This window comes from Crinia signifera, chromosome 4 (genome assembly GCF_055691185.1).
Source record: "Crinia signifera chromosome 4, ASM5569118v1, whole genome shotgun sequence".
Lineage (NCBI taxonomy): Eukaryota > Metazoa > Chordata > Amphibia > Anura > Myobatrachidae > Crinia > Crinia signifera.
This window is the reverse complement of record NC_139220.1, coordinates 138,550,424-138,573,816: the sequence shown is the minus strand read 5'-3', so window position 1 is coordinate 138,573,816 and position 23,393 is coordinate 138,550,424. Positions and strand designations below refer to the sequence as shown.

The following is a 23,393-nucleotide window of genomic DNA, read 5'->3' as shown; positions in this document are numbered from 1 at the left end:
GACAACCAGGGGTACTTGTTCTAGCGGTTCAGTTTTTTTTTGTGGTGATACATTTTGTAAAGATGAGGTAATTGGGTGAAAGACCATCTTTACTTTTCCTGTGTAGGGGCATTTTCTGTATATACTGGACCACCAGAAAGGTGGTGCTTTGGATGAGTATATGAAGGTGGGATGCTGCAAATCAATCTGTCAGGTTGTGCAACTCCTCCATTGGCCCATGCGCACCACAATCCCTGCACCTATGATACCTATTCCATGATGTATGTGTAACATACTCTCCCATCTAATAATGATTGTAATAAGGAGCAATTAGATTTGCATCAGTGTGACACTACCTTTCACTGAGGGCAGTCCCAGTTCTCCTAATGATTTTGCATGCAAATTTTGGTCCTTGGATACAATTATGAGTGATTTTACATGTATTATCTTGAGACTCCTATTTAGTGTATTTGTGGCAAAGAAAATAAACCTTTCTTGTAAATACAGTTGCTACATGCCTTGTAACCACTCTGTCTGGATACTGCCTGAAGAATGCTTCTGTAGACCTGTTGTGTAACAAATAATGAGTTGGGTGTACATGTCCCTCCCTTTATATTCTAGCATTACAAGCTGCTGCCTTTTACATGCCCTCTGACAGTTTCCAGTATCAAATGAAAACTGGGATCATTTGGTTGTAATTCACTTCTTAGCAATGAGTTGCCAACATCTGGATTGTTTCCACGCCAACATCACACGTCTACTTCTCAACCCACAGGAGTGCATACTAATATCTTCAAAGTTACTAGTCCATTTCTTGGTAATGTGCACACAACCCTGAGAATTGAGTCGCCACACATCTGGTACCTCCAAACTTCCTTTTTTTTTTTCAGGCTGAAATCTCTGCCGAAGACTACCTACACCATACATCTATTGTATGCCCAAGGTGGATAAAATTAAGTTGCTCCGCTAGGCACCCATTACACCTATGCTTCCTTTATACTTGGACACCACCAAATTGATTGAATCACCATCACAGTGTGTGTTTTGTTTCTTGTTGCTGAAGTTTGGTCTTTGGGTCCCTCTCCAGCATATAAGTGTGTGTGTGTGGGGTCACTCATGCAAAAGCAGACAAACAAGGACTTCACAAGCAGTAATGTGATAGGTTGAGATGTGTTCCCTTTTTTTTTTTAATTTGCAAAAACGTGTAAGAAACTATAATTTACAGGTGCACTAACTAAAAAAATCAATTGGTAACCTTCAAAAGTGGCCAATTCCTTTTAGTTCCTCCATCAAAGATGTCTAGATTTAGCTGGTGACACAGCTAGAGATCAGTGCTGGGGCCTCTGGTATTATAATGTTTCTATGCTATCTACTAGAATGTTTCGCCTGTATTCTAATGAAAAACAGCTCTATCTGCTAATGGCAAAATGTATATTTGATGTTCAAACAGCAGCAATAATATATCAAGAATTTGTAACTCTACGGGTCTCTGGTGCATGAAGCATAACTTGAATAAATAAAACAGTCTTAAGCCCTGGTTATAAAATTCCTTCAGTCACCATCTACCTAAATGAGCAAGTTTCCCAGGCAAGCTGTCTTGGTGTCGTATATCATTTGTCACTCTTTCACTTTCCCACATTCACACAAACACAACAACCATGCTGCTATTCTTCATAAACATTGCAATGATACACCCATTTAATTGTTACTCAAGCACTAAAACAAATTCATGCCCTAATTCTGTCCCATATTGACTTAACTGCTTTAATCCTATGTCTGGCCTTCGCCTTCCCATTTTGTACCCCCCTTATCTCACCCATTACGCAGCTCTTGTCTTCCCATATGTACCATGATAGTGCTCTCACAACTTTTAGTTTCTTGTCAAGTTTTAGAATACCTAAAACATGATGTACTTTCTGTTAAATGTCTTTAATTCTTCCTACAAATAAACCCGGGCACCTCCTTTCTTTGCCGCCATTGCTGTATCTTGTCTGAGAACTGTTATCACTCACTGCAGTAGCCTCTGCAGGTACATCCTATGCTGCACTAAATGGTTACTACATTACCATTTGAATTCTATCTAGTGTTTGTTCCAGCACCCTGCATCTTTCAAAACCTATGTAGGTCCTGTTCCCTGCATGAGGTGTCTCTCTGCTGTGGAGCTTGTAGCACAGGACTGGTCCGCATATGTGTTGAAATACTGACCACACTATGCTAGAAGATCCTCAGCAGAGCGACACCTCATGTAGGGAAGTGGAACTGCATGAGTTTTGAAAGATGCATGGTTTTAGAATGAACTATATCATACACACCACACTGATTCCAAATTAATTTCCCCAACATAAATTGTATGTAAACCACTGTCCCCTTTTATAAGGGAGAGGAAAAAATAGTACTTTTTTTTTTTTTTTACACCATGGTTTTGGTGTATTCTCTGCATAGTATTTTGTGCAAAGCCCCTTATTAGAATTTGACGGCAGATAAGAACCACTTGGCCCATCTAGTCTGCCCCTTTTTTTTAAACATGTTACCTCAAACCATATTTGAGCCTTATTTTTTTTGTAAGGATATCAATATGCTTATCCCAAGCATGTTTAAATTGTACTACTGTATTTGCGTCTACCACCTCTGATGGTAGGCTATTCCACTTATCTACTACTCTTTCTGTGAAGTAATTCTTTCTCACATTTCCCTGAATCTTCCTCCCTCTAGTTTCAGTGCATGTCCTCGCGTTCTGTTGCTCCTCTTCCTGTGAAGAATGTCTACCACCTGTACCTTGTTCAAACCCTTGATATATTTGAACGTTTCTATCATGTCCCCCCTTTCCCTTCTCTGCTCTAAACTATACATATTAAGATCTTTTAGTCTTTCCTGGTACGTTTTGTGATGTAGGCCATGCACCATTTTAGTTGCCCTTCTTTGTACAGTCTCTAATGTATTTATATCCTTCTGGAGATATGGCCTCCAGAACTGAACACAATAATCTAGGTGAGGTCGTACCAATGACCTATACAGTGGCATTCTTACTTCTTTCTTTCTACTGCTGATACCTCTCCCTATGCAACCAAGCATCTGACTTGCCTTCTTCATTGCTTTGTTACATTGCCTACCTGCTTTTTAAGTCCCCTGAAATAGTGACACCTAGATCCCTCTCTTCCTCAGTAGTTTCCATTATAGTGCCATTTATACTATATTTAGTCTTTGGATTTCTGAGACCCAAGTGCATGATTTTGCATTTTTTGGCATTAAACTGTAGTTGCCATTCTCTTGACCATTTCTCTAATCTACCTAGATCCTCAATCATTTGTTTTACCCCTCCTGGTGTGTCTACCCTGTTGCATACCTTTGTGTCATCTGCAAAAAGGCACATTTTACCCTCAATTCCATTTGTAATATCACCAATAAAGATATTAAAAAGCATCGGTCCACGTACAGATCCCTGGGGTACTCCACTTGTAACCTTTCCCTCCTTTGACTGTACTTCGTTTACTACAACTCTGTTTTCTGTCCTGCAACCACGCTCTTATCCATTCAACTATCTTGAATGGATAATTCAGAATCCAATCCCAAGCTTTCAAGTTTATTTAACAGTCTGCGATGTGGGACAGTGTCAAAAGCTTTACTAAAGTCTAGACGAGCTACATCTACAGCCCCACCTTGATCTATTACTTTAGTCACCCAGTCAAAAAAGTCAATAAGATTTGTTTGACATGATCTTCCCCCAGTAAACCCATGCTGTTTTGGATCCTGTAAATTGCTGGTTTTGAGATATTCTACAACTCTTTGTTTTAAGAGTGTTTCCATCAATTTCCCTACTACTGATGTAAGGCTCACTGGTCGATAGTTGCTTACCTCTTCCTTGCTTTCACTTTTGTGCAGTGGGACTACATTCGCTGTTTTCCAGTCCTCTGGGATTACTTCAGTAGCTAGTGACTGGTTGAATAATTCTGTTATTGGTTTTACCAGCTCCCCTTTAAGCTCTTTTAGTATCCTTGGATGTATCCCATCTGGCCCCATTGATTTATCCACTTTCAGTTTTGAGAGTTCTGTGAGGACTTTCTCCTCTGTAAATGTACTTGTCTCTCCCTCAGTTTTCTGACTATACTTGCAACTTATCTGTGGCCCCTTCCCCTCTTTCAGCAGTGAATACTGAGCAGAAATAATTATTAATATTATCTGCTATTACATTGTCCCCCTCAAGAAAACTTCCACTCTGTCTTCAGTCTAATTATTCCACTTTTTGTTTTTCTCCTTTCACTTATATACCTAAAAAAAAAAAAGTTTTCCCCCCTTTACCCACTGACTGGGCCATTTTCTCTTCGGCCTGTGCTTTTGCACATCTGATTACCTTCTTAGCCTCCTTCTGTCTAACAAGATACACCTCTTTGTCCTCATTCTTCTGCGTCAGCCTAAATTTCTTAAAGGCCAACTTTTTTGCTTTCACAATACTTGCTACTTCTTTTGCAAACCACAATGGCTTTCTTTTTATTGTGTTTTTCCTAACTCTTTTGACACAAAGTTCTGTTGCTTTTAGAATTGCACTTTTTAATTTTTCCCACTTATCCTGCACTCCTTCCAAGTTCTTTCACTCTGCCAAAGAATCCCTTACAGAGTTTCCCATCTCTACAAAATCAGCCTTCCTAAAATCTAACACCTTTGTTTTTGTGTGCGATGAGTCAGTCTCTGTCTTTATTTTGAACCATACTGCTTGATGGTGACTGGATCCCAGATTTTCACCCACATTTATGTCAGATATTCTGTCACCATTTGTAAGTATTAAGTCTAATATTGCGTCCTTACGAGTGGGCTCCCTCACCAATTGCTGGAGGGATGCTCCTTGCAAGGAATTCAGCATGTCCCTACTTCTGGTAGAACTTGCAACAGGCAGCTCCCAGTTTACATCAGGTAGATTAAAGTCTCCTATGATTATCACCTCTCCTTTTAATACCATTTTATTGATGTCCTGCAATAGGCTCTTGTCTAGTTCCTCTTCCTGACCTGGTGGTCTGTAGATCACCCCTATACGAAGAATGGCCTTCTCCCCTGTTTCTATGGTCACCCAAAGGCCCTCCGTTTTTTCTTCAATACTTTGTATTAAGGTAGTCTTTATATTTTTTTTTCACATATATTGCAACCCCTCCTCCAATTTTTCCCATTCTGTCCTTGCTAAATAAAGTATATCCTGGTATAGCTATGTCCCAGTCATGATTTTCATTGCACCATGTCTCTGTAATAGCCACAATATCAAGTTCATCTCTTGTCATTATTGCAATTAGTTCTGGGATTTTATTTCCTAAGCTCCTAGCATTTGCACACATAGCTCTTAAAGTTGTGTTTGTGCTTCTCCTGCTGCTAGCTATGTTCATCTTTCTGCCTATATCTATTCGGTTTTAATCGGCATTATCTTCTGTTGCAGTGGGTAGGATTTGCCTGCAGAGACAATACCTCTAGGTTGGGGGAGCAGATTTCTTCATTCTTATTTGGTTCACTGCCCCCCTCTGCTAGTTTAAAAAGTTGCTTATGAAGCTTCCAAACTTCTCACTTAATATTCTCGTTACCCTTGAAGATGGGTGCAGGCCATCACTTTTATATAAGGCTCTGTCTTGCCAGGTAGCTTGACTTTGACCTAAATATCCAAATCTCTCCTTGTTGCACCAATTCCTTAGCCAAACATTGAAGTTTCTGATTCTCAGAGTTCTATCTTCCCCTTGGTGTACTGGCAATACTTCTGAAAAAGTTACAGTGGTTGCCACCTGTTTTAGAGCAGTTCCTAACTTTCTAAATTCATCTTTTACGGCCATGACTTCAGCATTAACCAGGTCATTTGTGCCTAGGTGGACGATGACATCCACCTCCCCATCTTTTCTTGCTGCCTTTAGAATTCTTAGCATGTGTTCTTTATATCTTGGAGCTGTGGCTCCAGGTAAGCACCTTACTTGTTTCTCTACTTTAGTAGCATTTCCCAGATGAACTCCTCTAATGATGGAATCTCCCAAAAGAAGTGCAGTCCTTTTTGGAGGTGAAATTTTCCTGGTCCTACAGTTAGTAGAGGTAGAAGTCCTCCTATCTTCCTGTTCTTTATTGCCTATGTTGGTCATACATTCCAACCCTGCAAGATGCAGGTGATCTTCATGCTGAAATTTATTAAAAACAGGTCACTGTAGAGGTGTTACGGTAATGCTCTTGTAACCCTAGTGTTAGTGTGCAACCATCAGGAAGATCGGCTTTTTGTCACACTTCTCTGCTATAGCTGGTTTTGGGGGCTACGCTATTGGCAGAAGCTGTATGAGAAACTGAAAAAGTCTAAGATCTCTACGGGCCACCTTATTAATCAATTTTGGAGAAGTCCGAAAGCTGGAAAAGGCGCCCCCTCATGTTTTCTCTTGAAAAAAAAATAAGTAAGCTGCGTGTATCAAAAAAAAAAAAGGAAGTATTGGTCCTTCATATGTTTTTTTTTTTTTTTTGAGTGTTCAATTGCCTAAAGATCCTGTGACAACGATGGCTTTCTGAAATGTGAAGGACTACAGGGAAGAAAGCATCATATGGGTATTTGTTTATAATTAATGGGGCACTTGAAGGCCACTATTACACTAGGTCTAATTATCATTGGCAAAAAGACCTAAATCCTAAAAGAAGACTACATATAATGGCAATTACAAGTCATTTAGTTTATTGGGGCATTCTGCAAGCAGTTTCTCATAGACTGCAATAGTAGAAGTACTGTTGCCCTCTGATAACTAATACCATCTCAGACTGGCGTAAGCTCATAGGAAGAAAATCTTTATTAGTGTTTCATCTTAAATTTTGGATTTTGTCATTTTATTTTTTATTTTTTTTTGGACTGGAAGTCTAGGGTTTTAGTGAACACAGGTGTGCTGATAATCCAGCTCATGCAAGCCCTAACGGAGAAGTGACTGCCATATGCCAGTGTCACCAGATAGCTGAGCATCATTTTAAACAACATCGGAATATCTATATTCATTGGTTCAGTCATGTGATAGTCCATTTTCCCTTGTCATGGTAAACTGGACTTCCTTAAGACTAAAAAGATTGAAGGAGAAATGTATATATTGTAGGTGGCTAACTGCGTACCTGTGCTCCAACAGCAAAACGCAAATCTTTGTAACCACTACTGTGCTGAATCTGGACTGTGTAACATGAAGAAAGGCCTTAATAGGTATATGGTATAATTGTGTATTCAGTCACCTGTTATTTGAATGCTATTTCACCTTCTGTTGTTTTAAAGAGGATCCTGTTTCATAAAGTCTTTTACAATGAGTTTGCAGATGGTGGTAATTTATATTCAATAATTAAAAGCAAGAGTCATTTTTTTTTTTTTTTGTGCAGGCATGAGCTTGTAAGCCCATGCCTGTGCTTAAAAATGTTCTTTGTGTTGGACTCTTCATATGAGAACTGTAATGTACTGGAAAAAGATAAGCATGCACTTAGACATTGCAAGCCCATCAGGTAAGCATAACACCATCCTGGGATGGCCTTATTGTTTTAACAATGCACACTTTTTTTCACTGCATCATAAATTGATTACATTCCCTGCCCCGTTGTACACTAAAGTTTTGTCAGTGGGGTCACTGAAGTCAGATGATGAAACGCATCTGGGTGTGGCCTAACACGCTGCTGTTTCCCGTACTGCAGGCATTCCCAACCACTGTCCTCAAGGCACACCAACAGTGCAGGTTTTAGTGATATCCAGGCTTCCGCACAGATGGTTTAATCAGAATCATTCAGGTACTAATTAAGTTACCTGTGCTCAAGCCTGGATATCACTAAAACCTGCAGTGTTGGTGTGCCTTGAGGACTGTGGTTGGGAATGCCTGCCGTACTGGCTATCCCTGATGGAGGAGTGAGTAAAGTGCGCCAGCGCTGATCCCGTATATGCATTGGCAGTTGTGGCTGCAGAACTTCTACACCAGGGAAGACAGTAAATTGTGCTGACAAGGTAATCTGTTTGACTTTCAATATCATGTGGTTTTCAAGCCCACACTGGCGAACAGAGGGGTACAAGACCAAGAATTTGAGTATATTATTCTTTGTATTTTATTATTAAGAAGTGATATTGTATTATGAAGTACTCTCTTCTGTTCCAAATTGTATTTTTTTTACAGAGCAGATAACCGGAAAAACTATTACTGTGAAAGTTATCAGTACTGTAAAATGGGAACAATTTTGGGATATATATTTAAATCCTAATACTGTGCTGGAAAATTGGCAGATATAGTTTGGTATTCTGGCCATATTTGGGAGCAGAAGTCATCATTCAGCTTGGACTGCAGCACATTTGGTGTGCATTTATGTACAAATGTCTATGCAGCACCATTGGAGTGTCTGTATCATCTCTGAGAACAATGCTTAAGATCTAAGAAAAACATCCTTTTATGCATCTTGCTGCGACTAACAATGAGAAAGCGGAAACTACATATAAAATATGTGATTGTACAGTATTCTCCTTTAGAATATTGTACCAAAGCCCAAGATCAGGAAAGTCTGTAAACTATAAATATATCTACTGTATGTTAATAAAAATAAACTTTTTTTTTTTTTTTATTTGCTAGTGCATCTTGTTTGTTTTTAAAGCAGAGACTGATTAAACAAGGCTAATTGTATAACATGTTTTCAGATCTAAAAGAAAGCATTGCTTTTTTTTCATTCTCATATTTTAATGCCTTTTACTTTAAATGCAATGCCTTCATTAACAGTAGTGCGGAATTTTATGTGGTATCAAAATTGTGTTCCCATAGCTTAAAAGACACTTATGGGGAGATGTAGCAAAATTTCAAGTTTAGGTGCAGGTTGGCAGATTATATTCTAGTTGGAAAACTCAGGGATTTGGCCCAATAGCAGCTGACCACCATTAGAAGGTTTTTTTTTTTTTAGGCAGATTTAAGAAATGGCGGTTTTTGCTACAGCAATTGTTTTACCAGGAGCAGGGCTGTAAAGCCTAGCAGTAGTTATGGCCGGTGGTAGCCAAATTATATTTTGGGTGGGATTTACATATTTTTGCACAGCTGCTCGTATACAATTGTAGCACTGTGTCATTCGCATCCATCTCTGAATTGGGCCCATAGTGAGAACATATAATCTCCTGGTAAACCTTTTTATGCTTTGCAATACACCTATTATCTTCAACACATTTCTAGGGTCTGCTGTGGAGGCCAACTAATAAAATGATTAGTAAATAGAACTCTAGGCTCCAACTGAAGACCAAAAAATATACATTTAAATATCCAGAATGTCTGAAAAACAGCACCATGTATAGAGTAAAGGTGTTTTATTTTTATTTTTTTATAGTTCAAAATGTTAAAGAATAAAGGGAATACATTACCCAGGGCTGTTTCTAGACAATTTAGCTCCCAGGGCAAATACATAAAAATCCCCCCCCCCCCCCCCCAATACATAACATGACATAGAAGAAATTGCGCGTGCTGAAAAAGGGGGTGTGGTTGATTTTAAACGAGGTGTGGCTTAATATAAGGGCGTAGTCTAGCAGGAAAACAATTACCTTACATCTCACTTTTGCAACCTGCATGTCCCGACATTGGTTACCATAGGAATTGTCATTGTCCTCCCGCACTTAAGTTGGTGGGCTGAAGGCCACAGTGACATAAAAATATAAAGGCCCACACAGTGACCTAGTACGCCTCACAGATCAAGGCTAAACAATGACAGGCTACTTAAATCATTATACACTTTTTATCCATGATGCCAATTACACATGACACCGCACACCATAATGACAATTACACATTGTCGCACACCGTGATGACAATTACACATTGTCGCACACCATGATGCCCATTAGACCCCTCACTGTGATGCCATCGTTGTTGCTGCTGCTTTCCTGGGGAGGGGAGTGGAGCGCATCGCGTGCCTCTCCTTCACTGTATGTACCTGAGCCGTCAGCCATTCATACCTCGCAGGCTGGCTCCTGATTGGCTGCCGGCCCGCGAGCTCTGATTGGCTGACAGCCCAGTGAGCGAGGGGAAGGAGAGACGCGCAATGCGCTTCCCTCCCCCGTTGCGTGTGGATCAGAATAAGGTCCCGTATGTGTATAATATTTGTTACACATACTACTTTCCACTTATGTAATTCACCGATCCACGGGTTTTCTGACTGACAATTTTTCTGATGGTTAAAAAATTGTCACTTTTAAATAGGTTGAATGTCAATTTGATTTATAGATTTCCCCACTGTCTGAAAAATTGGCACTAATTGAATACCCCCCATAGTGTATATTAGATTTAGATTCACAGAAATCCTAAACTCCTTGTTAACCATACATTATTTTATAAGCTCATGAAGACACTGTGACATTATCAAACAAATAACCTTTGTATGCTGTTGTGATACTGATTAAATTAAAAACTAAATTACCTGAATACTATGGATTGTAGTGGATTGTCAAGATCCCGGCCACGCCCCCTTTTTGGCGTTGGGCAGGCGGGACATTGAATCCCGACGGCCGAGAACAGGACCGGGTCACGACTGACCCGGGATTGAATACCGCCCTTAATCTAACATTTTCGCACCCCTTATACTGTTTATAATGTTTTTGTTCCTGATTAATTTATCACCCTGTTTAATGAGCTTCCACAGTATTTTTTAAATAAGACTAGAAGTTCTAGTAACTTTGCTTTTTATGCTGTTCTGAATGGTCATGGCCCTACCAAAACATGCTCCGCTGCTTGGTGCTTTGAATAACAAGTGAATGATAGTTTAGTATGCATGACAGTTCTCCTTCACTGCAGAATCAGACCGCTTGTTGTGTCAGTGATTATCTACAGGACTACAGCAATACACTCAAATGTACACCCATATTCTTTCAGGTTCCAAGTAACTGATTAATTGAAATAGCCAATTTATACAATGCATTGGAAATGGTGTAAATGACAGATATTCTGAATAGGGTAATTGGGCATTATTATTTTTTTTTTTCAATATTATTCTGGTCTTAATTCTGAGGTTATTAGCAGTAATTGAGTTGCCTACATGTGTAGCACTTTTAATTTAGTATAGAGAAGTTATATTAAACCTTGGATACACTAGAGCAGGCATTCCCAACCACGGTCCTCAAGGCACACCAACAGTGCAGGTTTTAGTGATATCCAGGCTTCAGCACAGATGGTTTAATCAGAATCCCTTACTTAATAATTAAATTACCTGTGCTCAAGCCTGGATATCTACAAAACCTGCACTGTTGGTGTGCCTTGAGGACCGTGGTTGGGAATGCCTGCACTAGAGTGAGGGGAAAAAAGTACCAGCCAATCTGCTCATAACTGTCATGTTACAGCAGGGATGGGGAACCTTTGGCCATCCAGATGTTGAACTACACATCCCAGCGTGACCTGCTACAGTTTTGCTTTTTGGCCATGCTAAAAATGTTGCAAAGCATGCTGGGATGTGTAGTTCAACAACAGCTGGAGGGCCAGAGGTTCCCCATCCCTGTGTTACAGGCTGTGTTTGTAAAATGACAGGAGCTGATTGGTTAGTACTGTATCTCCATTTACTTTATCACTTTCCAAGGCTTAGAACCTAGATCCCAAAGTTCAAACTGATCCAAACTTTCAATCCGTTTTGAACTGAGACAATCAGCAATTCCAGTAATTATGGACTGTGAAAATCTGGCATTCTGAGATCTCAATGTTTGTGGTAATCTACCAACTGGCTTAACTAAACCACATGTGATCCAGATACTCTGCCTGCAACAGAGACAGTATACATTCCAATTTAGATCTAATGTGTGTGTGGCCAAGATGGGCACCAATCTGTTTACTCTGTTCTTGGCTCTATCCAAACATGGATATGTATTCACAATGGATTCATCTCATGCATTCCTTTTTCACTTTAACCTACAGGTTAAATACTATTTGTATGATAAATGTAAAATCCAAACCCTGGTGCAGTCCAGATTTGTATGCCGTGATGGCTCCCACATTCCAAGACTTGGCTAAATGCCTATAGCTTAGGCATCTGCAACTGGGCTGACAATGTACCACATTTGGTTTGATACCTGAGAGTGATGAACAACGAGCCAATCAGCTCATAACTGTCATTTTTCAAACAATTCTGTAACATGACCATTAAGAGCTGATTTGGCCTGATGAGTTTTCACTCTCCAATTTGGAGCTTGGTGAATCTGGTCCATTGTCATCATAATCAGTGCTCACTTGCACCAGCACTATCCTGGCTGGATTAGACTGTAAGTAGGCATAATTGCATGTATGCACAACTCTACAATCCCACTTGCTCTCTCTTCCTACATGAGAATCCCTTATTTAGAGACCAGGTATACCGGCTCAGTGTCAATTGGCGATGCATTGGAGATGTGTATGGGACTGCATCACACAAAGTTGCATACATAGTTCAGAAAAACACTTAAGATGCACTCTGCGAATGGACTTGTGTAAATCTCTGAATCGGTCTCAGTTACTTTATTTATTGTAATAGTCCTCTCAACCTTATTGTAATAGTCCTCTCAACCTTTTGTAGTGTACTTTTGTTCTGGCAATGTGTGTGCACTGTACAGTATGTATGTGTGTGTGATAGGCTGCTGAATGTGTTAAAACTTCAGAGAAGACCCTATTCCCACATCTGTTTGTAACTTTTTTTTCCTGTGTCCAAACCATAGACTCCTCTTGGCTTGGTAACTTATTGTCTCCTTTCTGGGAGGATTCTGTGTTGTACAGAATTAAATCCCAAGAAGCTTTACTTAATTTACACTGTTAGCTGATGTTATTCAAAGCAAATCAATTTCCTCTGATCTGTGTCAGCTGCTGTTTAGTAGTTAAGCCAAATGCTTGGTTAAAAGAAAAGGAATGTTAATCTAAAAGTTTTGTGTTTTGCCAAAATTATACACTATGAATCGCATCATCAAACGCTATGAGGATAAAATTGCCAAACACGTTTTAAGTCACTTTCAGGCTTGCAGGGAACCATTGCAGACTTAACAATGAAGTCTGGTACGTTGTGTACCAGTTCACTTTCTTAGTACAAAAGTATCAGTTCACAAAAAATTAAACGCGCAGAACACCTGCTGTTATCTGGAGTTCTGCCGATACATTTGTACAAATCTACACCCTATATAACGAAACTGCTTTATGGTTGCATCTTTGGGGGTGTCAATGATTTCTAATGGCCTGAGCTGGGCAGATTTCGTCTTTATAATACAGACTATGCTTATAAATGCTCCTACTTTGGTACTTGTGTAGTTTCACGCTCGCCCACGCTGCGAGCTCGGTGGCTCGCCACGCTATTTAAAATCAACTCCATGCCAACATGGAAAGTGGAGGTATGAACTATCCATGTTGGCATGGAGTTAAGTTACTTTTTTTAACATAGTTTGTGGCGAGTGTAGAACCCGGAAGTAGCGAAACTACACAAGTACCCCTACTTTTTACTGATGTGGAAAAACAAGATCTGATGTTATAGGATGGTATGATGTTTAAAGGAGCTGGCGGGCAGAGGAGGAAATATCCCCTTTCTCTCATAACTGTTATAGCACTTCCTAATATCACTAATATAACTGTGGAGGGGCATGCTGGGATTTGTAGTTTCATAACAGCTGGGGAGCCACAAGTTGACGAGGCCTACCCTAAACCTACACACCTTGGCGTGACAGAGCCCCACGTTTCAGCAGCTCCATCATTTTGACAGGCATGTGGCTATATTTTTTAAATAAATAAAAAAAAATGGTGTGCATAATAATGACGATGATATCTTTCTGTGCTGAATCAGATGTTTGGGATAAGTCTTGTGTTTTAGTCTTTAGCGAGAATTACTGCTTTAGCACCTAGGAAATTTTTGAGCATCTAGTTCTCGGAAAACAATAGGGCTGATGCTTTCTATAGGAACTTGCAAAAGGAATATCCTCATGAGCAGAGCTTCCATCAGAAAGTGTGGGGTCCAGGATTTGCAATATAGGCATCCCCCCCCCCCCCCCCCACTCGCCCCGATGCAAATATCAAAATGTATCTACATAAAATTAAAAGGCCAGATTCACATAACATACATTGAAAGTCAGCTGTGAATTAAATAAAAAAGCCAGTTTCATATAATATACTCCTGCCCCTTCAGCCAGCACAGGAAATAGTACAGGAAAGATGTATGGGTAAAGCCACATGGGGAATATATAGTTGTGAGACAAGAGACTTCTTGTTTTGAAATGTATTATTTTCTATATGTCTTGCTATAGAAGCCTTTTTTAATATTTGTCATGTTAGATTGTCTAGACCAGTGGTTCTCAACCTTGGTCCTCAAGGACCCCCAACAGTGCACGTTTTCCAGGTCTCCTGGCAGGTGAACAGGTGCACTCATTAGTCACTGACCCATTTGAAAAGATCACAGGTGGAGCTAATTATTTCCCCTTTGATTGTGTCTGGAGACCTGGAAAACGTGCACTGTTGGAGGTCCTTGAGGACTGAGTTTGAGAACCACTGGTCTAAAATAATGCAATTCTGCATTCTAGTTACCTTTTTTGGATAAAGTAATTTTTATTGAGATTTTTTAGGTGAACATAAAGCATTGGGATATGACAATTATGATAACATGCACATTGAGGATAACAATACAGAATCATTTGGTATTAACAAATACATCTGCAGGTGTATATTTAGGATAAACCACGAACTGGTAGTATAACATTTCACTCCAAAGTAAGGATATAGTTATTATTACCCAAAGGCACCATTCGGGCAAATAAGTTTTAGGTAGTATAGAGTAAAATTAAGTATCTATAGATACCATTTCTAGTGCATTTAACTAAATCGAAGGGTACTTGTTTCCTAGAACGGCGCCCACGATTTTGATCTTAGGCATCGCAAGGAAAAAAATTGCGTCAGTCGCATCGCATGCGGCCAAAAAATCGCATGCGATGCGACCGACACGATTACCGCGATTTTACATAGGGAACAATGTTAAATGGCCCAATTGACCCGATTTCACATAGGGAACAATGTTAAATGGCCCACAGACCCCAAATACCCACCCTGAAGTGTGAAATGGCCCCCCCAATTGTTAACACCACCCCACGATCAACGTCCACCCGAAGCGTGCCGAGCGCAGCGGTACGCGTCCTCCGACCTTTTCATACCCCCACTATCCACGTCGGCGTGGAGTTGAGAATAGAAAGTGTGGCGAGCGCAGCGAGCCCCGTGTGGGTACGCGGAACACGCTCCCGAAGCGTGGCAAGCGGACACGGATTACTTAACGTGTATTCCGCGTCACCTCGCGGGGCTCGTTGCGCTCGCCACGCTTCGGGCTCGTATTCCGCGTCCCCTCGCGGGGCTCGCCACGCTTTGGGCTCGGTGGCTCGCTGCGCTCGCCACACTTTCTATTCTCAACTCCACGCCGACGTGGATAGTGGGGGTATGAAAAGGTCGGAGGACGCGTGCCGCTCGCCACGCTTCGGGTTGACGTTGATCGTGGGGTGGCGTTAACAATTGGGGGGGCCAGTTCACACTTCAGGGTGGCTATTTGGGGTCTGTGGACCATTTAACATTGTTCCCTATGTAAAATCGGTAATCGCGTCAGTCGCATCGCATGTGATTTTTTGGTGATTATAATGGCATGCGCCGTTCTAGGAAACAAGTACCAATCGAAGTCGTATATGTCATACTATTTCCAGGCGATAAACAAAAAAAGAAAATATCGTCCATCCCAATACTGAACCCCCCAATAAATACAAATAAGAAGAAACAACAGAAATTATTACCCTTATTGGACTAAATCCCCCCCAAGGTAAACCTCCCCATAACCCCCCACCCTGTATAACCTAACCCCAACCTAAGTATACCTGGATCCCATCAACCGATCACTCCCCCAACTAACTATACTACCTATCAAATCCTATCCCCACCTACAGTATATAAAGGAGATGTAATGAATAATCAGCAGGGGCAGAAGTATCAGGATATTTAAGCTAGGTTAGGACCAGCCTTCCCCGATCCAACACCTAAGTAACTCGGTCTATTCTATACAGCATACAGAGAAAAAAAAAAAAAATGAAAGGAGCTATAAAGAAAGAACAGGTAATGCAACATGCTGGAATATTGGACAGAGGTCCATTCTACTGTATATCACAGAATATCAATATGAACGCGCATAATAAGAATTGGCATTAGTGAGGTATGTATAAACAGAGACAGCGTTCAGGTGTAAACAGATCACTAATCTGGCCAATTTTCAGTCTCGTGAAGCAAAATGAGATTCCTGTAAGTAGATCTAGTCTCGTATTGACAACTGGAGTAGTATCTGAAGCACGTTTTGATATAAAGTCCAGGGGGAGAACGAAATCTCCAATAGCATAACAGGACTGAAGGTGAACTATTATCACTAATATTTACATGGTTAATATACCAATCAGATCAAAACTTGTTGACCAAAGTAGTATGGTTCCAGTGTGGTGTTCAGAACCAGATCAGAATAAGCCAAAGGATCAGTAGACATAAAGACATCTCACATCTGTTATATCACATCTTCTGAAGGTAAATAGAAAAGAATGTGTCACCTGTCCAGGCATCACACAGGAACACATTATTCGAGATTGGAGCAGGAGAGATCAGAAGGACTGTGGGCATAGTGATATCTCCCATAGTAGCCATATCTCGACCTCCAAAGGGACATGAGAGGATGGGGTATCTCCCTGGATCTCATCCAGTTTCCTGTATAAACTATCAGAGGAGGCCTAGATCTCTCGTAGAATCTGTGTTGGAGGATTCCATATTTGTCTAAAACACGTAGATGACTTAGAAATGTCTCATAGAACGGTATTATAGAAAAGTCTAGTAATGTGATCATATGAAGCAGAGCTCTATTGTCTGTGTCGTAGCCAAACAGGAGAAATGGCGTCAGCGCACCAAATATGTAATCACCGTCACCACTCAACGCTTCAAGGACTGCCAGGCAACTGTGCTGTAGAGCAAAGGAGGAGTGTGAGATTACTTCGGTAGCAACTGGAAGTAGTTGAATTTAGGGCAACTTTCATTCAGTGCCACAGCTCTGCGATCCCGTGAGCCAGGCAAGATGGTGCCGGCTCTCCCCGTGTGGGCCGAGGAAGCAAATCTCAGTGGAGACTGCTTTCCGCTACCCCCCCGGCCCCCTCCTTGGATCATTTTAGTGGGGGGCACTAAAATGATCCAGGGAGGGTGCCAGCACGAGTCTACCAGGTCGCCTGTGAGCAGGGCGCTGCATGTCGTACAGGGCTGCTGAGCACAGATGAAGCAAAACATGATCGTTTGCAGGATGAAGTTCAGGAGCTCCAGGAAACTGCTGCCTACACCTAGCTCGTCCAAGCCACGCCCCTTCTAGTTACCTTTTTTTAATGAAATTTTGTGTAATAATCAGGGACAACATCTTTTTGAGTGATGTGCAACATATCTGCTAAAAATGCCAGCGTCACTCACATTTATTATATAAATTCAAATAATAATAAAAAAAAAACTTATTTCCTATATAAGGTAAAGGTTACAGGTCATTACAATGAATAAAAATGTTTGCTTAGCAATTTTCTCACCTATTTTGACTAATTCACTTGGCGCTCAAGGGTTAATAGTGGAGCTCTTTGAGCTGGGATTCTCCTGTTGCTCATTAAAATAACAAAATAGCAACTTCTTTTGTGGTGTAACTTTTGTTTCCTCTCCCTTTTCAGTGATTAACCTAAGATGATTCCAATAAAACCCCATACATAGTATTTATGTTCAACTCTAATTCTAGAATCAAAAAACTTTGTTGTAGCAATTCAGATTCTGTTTATTGCATCCTAGAAAATGATAAACCGATGTTGCTATGGGCAACATCACATTTTTTATTTTTTTTTTGTAAGCTTTATGTAATTTTACCCGTGTGCGCGCATATTGTGTTTACTCACTGCCTTGCTGTTGTGCTTTTTCTTATCTGTGTGTCTTTATTTTGTTACACAATATAACATTGAAGCCACAAGCCAGCATTTAAGGAACAGGGTTTTTTTGTTTGCCCTTGGTGCCATTAACCCTAGTTACCTTGCTGATCTGGTTAGATGTTAAACTTGTCTGAGGCATTATACTAGAAGTATTCATCAGCCAGGATACTTTCTACTGCACCTGCCTTTTCAGCCTAATTCAGATCTATGTATCACTCAAAATATAAAATATGATATGATCTACTGGGTATTTATCAAAGCTCTGGGGGGAAGATAACCTAGTGATAGATAAAGTACCAGCCAATTAGCTTCTGCCTTACATTTTACAGGTTGTTTTGAAAAACATAGAATTTGACAGCAGATCAGAAGCATTTGGCCCATCTAGTCTGCCCCTTTTTTATCCTACAGGTCATCTCAACCCTTTTTGATCCTTATTTCTTTGTAAGGATATTCATATGCCTAACCCAAGCATGTTTAAATTGTTCTACTGTCTTAGCCTCTACCACCTCTGATGGGAGGCGATTCCACTTATCCACTACCCTTTCTGTGAAGTAATTCTTTCTAACATTTCCCCTGAACCTAACTCCCTCCTGTGTCAGTGCATGTCCTCGGCAGTTAGGAGATGATTAGTTGGGATACGGTCACTAGGTCTATAAGAATTAGGTCAACCCCACTAAGTCGACATGCAGGAATGTTAACACGGGGTTGACAGGGTCATTAGCTCGACACAAGCATTAGGTCAACATGGGGAAGGTCGACTGTTAAAAGGTCAAAGTGGGCTTTTTCATAGGTCATGCCCTACCATCCACTAGGGCGTGGTGGGAGAATAAAATAGTGTGCCCAGTGCAGCGAGGCACTGTGTCCAAATCAATGCGAGGGCAGCGGTGCTATGTTTCAGTTTCCATGTTGATGTAATGACCCTGTTGACCTAACCCATGTTGACCTTCCTGCATGTCGACCTAGTGGTGTCAATCTAATGCTTTTAGACCTAGTTGCTGTATATCCAATGATCCCATTCCGATTAGTTGGTAGTTATTTTGTCAATTGCTTCTCCTACAAGCCTTGATTAATACCCCCCTCCTAAAATAAAAATTTCAAATGGAAATTATGGTTACAGGATTAGAAGTTGTAAGTTATGCCCAGGAGTGTAAACCTTTTGTATTTTAGGATTGGCATTTTGACTAATAAAATTTTGAACTACGGATGTGATGCATTGCAAGGATAGATTGTACATGCGTTATTCTAGGGCCTGAATCTAACAAACCATCTGTTTTTATTCTTTAGTTACAAGATGCCTAATTGGGGAGGTGGTAACAAATGCGGGGCATGTGGCAGAACAGTTTACCATGCCGAAGAGGTGCAATGTGATGGAAAGAGCTACCATAAATGCTGCTTCCTATGTAGTAAGTTTGTTTATGAATTGTTCCCTTTGTCTTTTAGATCGTATTGCTCTACAAAACAATCGTTAGTGCTTTGATTTTAATGTGTATACTTCAGTGACCTAAATGGTTATTGGTGCTTGTAGGGCAGATAGGAGCCTACGTGTAGTTTTTACAGCTGTACACACAAGTGCTGTACATTGTGCTGCATGTGTCTTGTTTGCCCCAGCTAGTGTTGCTTGTGATGCTTTTGGATAATTTGCTATATGTAGTATAGTGTGGTACATGGTATAAGAATAAGTGACCTCATTCTCACATGTAGTGAGTCAGAAGGAGTAAAGTATGAAGAGAGAACGGCAAGGTTCCCTTCCCTGAATTACAATGTGCTCTGTGGGCGGCTCGCACAAATCAGCCTGTGAGGACTGTAGTTAGAGAGGCTGGAATGTGGGAGCACTAAAGGACCATGGCATCTACTTGGCACTCTCAGCACAATTAGATTTTTGTTTCATAATTCATACTTGTATATTCCCACTGGAAAACACTCGTCAGAAACTGAGAACAATCAGCGGTATCAGCAGAATGCTCAAACTGCACACATTTTCCACATGTTGAATGTCACCATAATAAAGTTCTTAACTCGGAACTGTAGTAGCTGAATTCCCTTGGATTGCTTAGCTGTGCTTGGTCTTCTTACTAATGTAGTTTTGCCAGTGTTTAGGCACATTACAGTAACAAACTCTCTATGTTTTGAGTGGAAATGTTGGGGGGTCGTCATATACGCCGGCAAATATGGGGTAATTTTTTTTTTATAACAGTTATGTTTGTTTCTTTCCTAGTGGTATGCAGAAAGAACCTGGATAGCACCACAATGGCTATACATGATGATGAGATTTATTGCAGGTCCTGCTATGGGAAGAAATATGGACCCAAGGGTTATGGCTATGGGCAAGGAGCCGGCACTCTCAATATGGATAGAGGAGAAAGATTGGGCATTAAACCGGAGGAGTAAGCTTTTTTTTTTTTTTTTTTTTAGGATTCATTATACAAATTCCAGTCACACGTTGAATAGCTGTTGCCACCTGCCGATAGAAGGGGGCGCAGGCACGAGATGCTCGCACACCCTGTTCTGACGGAGGCTGTAGCAGCCCTCCGCCCACAGCTCCCCTCCATCGCCTGGCCATCTCCCTGAAGCAGAGACTGTCAGAGAAGCAGCTTCCCCGCCGCTTTGTTGAAGGGGATACGCAAGTGAGACACTCGTGCGTCCCCGTCAGATGGAGTTGCCGTCTGCCAGCCTGCGCCAGCACAGGAGATCTGGCGATGGGGCAGGCTGGCTGACAGCTGCTCCATCTGTAGGTTCAGTATGATTTCCCAACAATTGAAATACTGACAATCACTTGGTCAACACTGTTAAACGGTCAGGGTGTAAATACCTATGGTCGATATAGCAAGAGGTACATAATAGACAGCTGAAATGCTGACATTCAATAAACCGACATGATCATTATGCCGAACATGTTAAAATGCTGAAGAGTTGTAATGTTGACATGGACACCAAATGTAGTATACCATGCTTCTGGCATGGTCCCTTGCTGCACTCTGCACACTATATATTCTCCCTCTATGCCCACTCGGATGGCAAAATATGAACAAGTTGGTTTTCGTGAAAAAAAATCTTGGAAAACTGCGTTCTGTATTTTTGTATGTCAATATTTTGGCTGTGAACATTGTAATTTGTACCAATCAATGTTTTGACGGTTGGTATTTTGATTTTGGTTGTCGTAGTTCTGTATCTGATACTTTTGTCCATCAACGTTTGGTGGTGGGGATTCTGTCAATCGCTATTTTGTCCATTGGTAAATGTACCTTACTAGTATCCTGTGTCTGTGAGGGGAAGAGAGAGAATGTCCCCCTTAATTCGCAATCCCCCCCCCCCCAGTAGGTGCCGCCCTAGGTCCGTCCATTGCAGAACCACTGTAAGGACTTCCTTATACATTATACCAAACTGTACTGATTCTTTTCTAATGTATCCACATAATATATTGATGTTTTTCACACCACATGTGATGTCTGTAACCTGAACAATCAACAGTAAAAATGCAGCACATAATGACTAGTTTCAAAGTGAATTAAATAAGCTTTGTTCTGTAATCTACTTGATAATTTAAAGGTTTTTAATGTATGTATTTATTAGCGCCAACAAATCTTGACTACCTTGTTATAGAATACATCAATCACGTCCAAGCACCAGTTCTAATCCCTCAAAGTTTGCTCAGAAGTTTGGAGGAACAGAAAAGTGTCCCAGATGTGGTGAATCCGTATACGCTGCTGAGAAAGTAATGGGAGCTGGGAAGGTAATGTTGCTGAATTAGTATGAGGTGTATATATATTCATGTTTATAGAATTGTTTGAATCGGTGGTTCTCAAACTCTGTCCTCATGACCTTAGATAGATAGATCACGTTTTCTTATATGCGGTGGAAAAGTTTAAATTGTCAGCAGTGCTGACTGTTTAGACACCTGCAGTTGTCATTGCCAGACTCCCCATAGTAGGGACAGCAATGTTCCTGGCTGTGCAGGAGATCTCGGGCGAGTGGCGATCTCATCTGTGCAAAGCTGATGCGTTGTGGGCTCAAGGGGGTATCACGAGAGGGTAACATTTTAACTCTTTCCCCCCCCCCCCTACTCCAGCGGGCAAGATATTTATTAATCTTGTCAGTATACCTTCCTGCTCTGCCTCGGTTAGTGGAAGTGTTATAGTGGCACCATAAGTGCTACCATAAAAAAAATATAGAACTTGTGGTTAAAATTTTTTTATTTATTTTTTTATTGTACCCTTAGATCTCATTTCAATATTAACTGTAAATGCCCATGCATCCTCTCCCTCTAGATTGTGAGCTTCTTGGAGCAGGGCCCTCTTCCCTTCTGTTCTCGCAGCCCTTTTCTCTTGTGCTTTAAATAGAGCTATCTCTTACTCAGCAATAGTCTATAGCTGCATTTCTTCTCACTCGTAAATACTTAATCTCCATCCAAACAACTTTTGCTTCCTAATATCTGAGCTGTATTGTGTACTGAGAATTGTGTGCCAATTGTTAACGATGCTGTTAACATAAAAAAAAAAAAATTATTGTAAAGTTATATGTACACTGTAATGTTCTAATGTGTGTCATATGTACAGTGCTGCGAACAAATTGTAGAACCTTATAAAATGGGATGTTGCTATGGGCAACCAAGCAGATTATATCTATCTTCTAGAATTTGGTTGCTATGGGAATCACCCCATCTTCAATTCAACTCCCATCTAAATAAGCCCCCCAGATGCTGGTTGTGCATGATAATAGAAATAGCAGATTGTAATTTATTGTATCTGTGTGCAGCTCACTAGAGAGAAAAATATAGAAGGGGGCTCAATTATCAATTGTTATTCCTAAAAAACATACGCAAAGGATAGTTTCTGCATGAATTATGCATGTGCATGTTATCTCCACAATACTGAACATATTTCTCCTGCATTAATGATCACATTGGTACATACCGCCACATGCATGGGGATATTGCAATAGTGCTTTTTTAATAAGCTGTGAAAGTCTGGGATGGGGGCTTGTTTAGGGGAACCCCTGGTGGTCCCCACCTCCCCTATCCTCTTGGGACTTTTTTATGCATGCACTAGCAGTATATATATTTATCAAGGGGCCCAGACCATGCACCCTTTAATGATTAGCCAAACCCCTTTAGGAGACTGGCCAAAACCCTAAACAAAGGTCCTTCATGCCTAATCCGACACTGTCCACTGTCAACTAGGCAGGGGCATAGGGAGGGTGGTTCCAGTGGAGCTTATGCTCCAGGCGCCGGAAATTTGAAGTGGCGCTGTACAGCTCAGTGTCCTGTCTCTCTCCTCCTTGCTGCTGCGGCTGATGTGAGCTACAGATACAGCCGCTGGCAGGCAGGGGGAGCACCTCTCGGGCTGATATTGAAAGTGAAACTTACAGCCTGAGAGAGAGAGAGAGAGACCGAGGAGCAGTGCCGTCACCGTGGCCAGCCTTTGTAAAGTGAGTGGGGGCTGACGGGACAGCAGATCTAGGTGTTTGACTTACATGTACATGTGACATTTCACATAGTCACACGCACAGA

General features: G+C 41.0%; 1 protein-coding gene across 1 annotated transcript in view; it reads left to right on the top strand.

The window, feature by feature from the left end:
• Window positions 1-23,393, top strand: part of CSRP2 (cysteine and glycine rich protein 2) — a 28,257-nt gene that overhangs the window by 1,556 nt on the left and 3,308 nt on the right. The window contains exons 2-4 of the mRNA XM_083182594.1: window positions 19,172-19,290; window positions 20,103-20,271; window positions 21,488-21,617. Of these exons, the coding sequence (XP_083038720.1) occupies window positions 19,179-19,290; window positions 20,103-20,271; window positions 21,488-21,617 (411 nt within the window). The 5' untranslated portion in view covers window positions 19,172-19,178. The remainder of the gene's footprint in view (window positions 1-19,171; window positions 19,291-20,102; window positions 20,272-21,487; window positions 21,618-23,393) is intronic.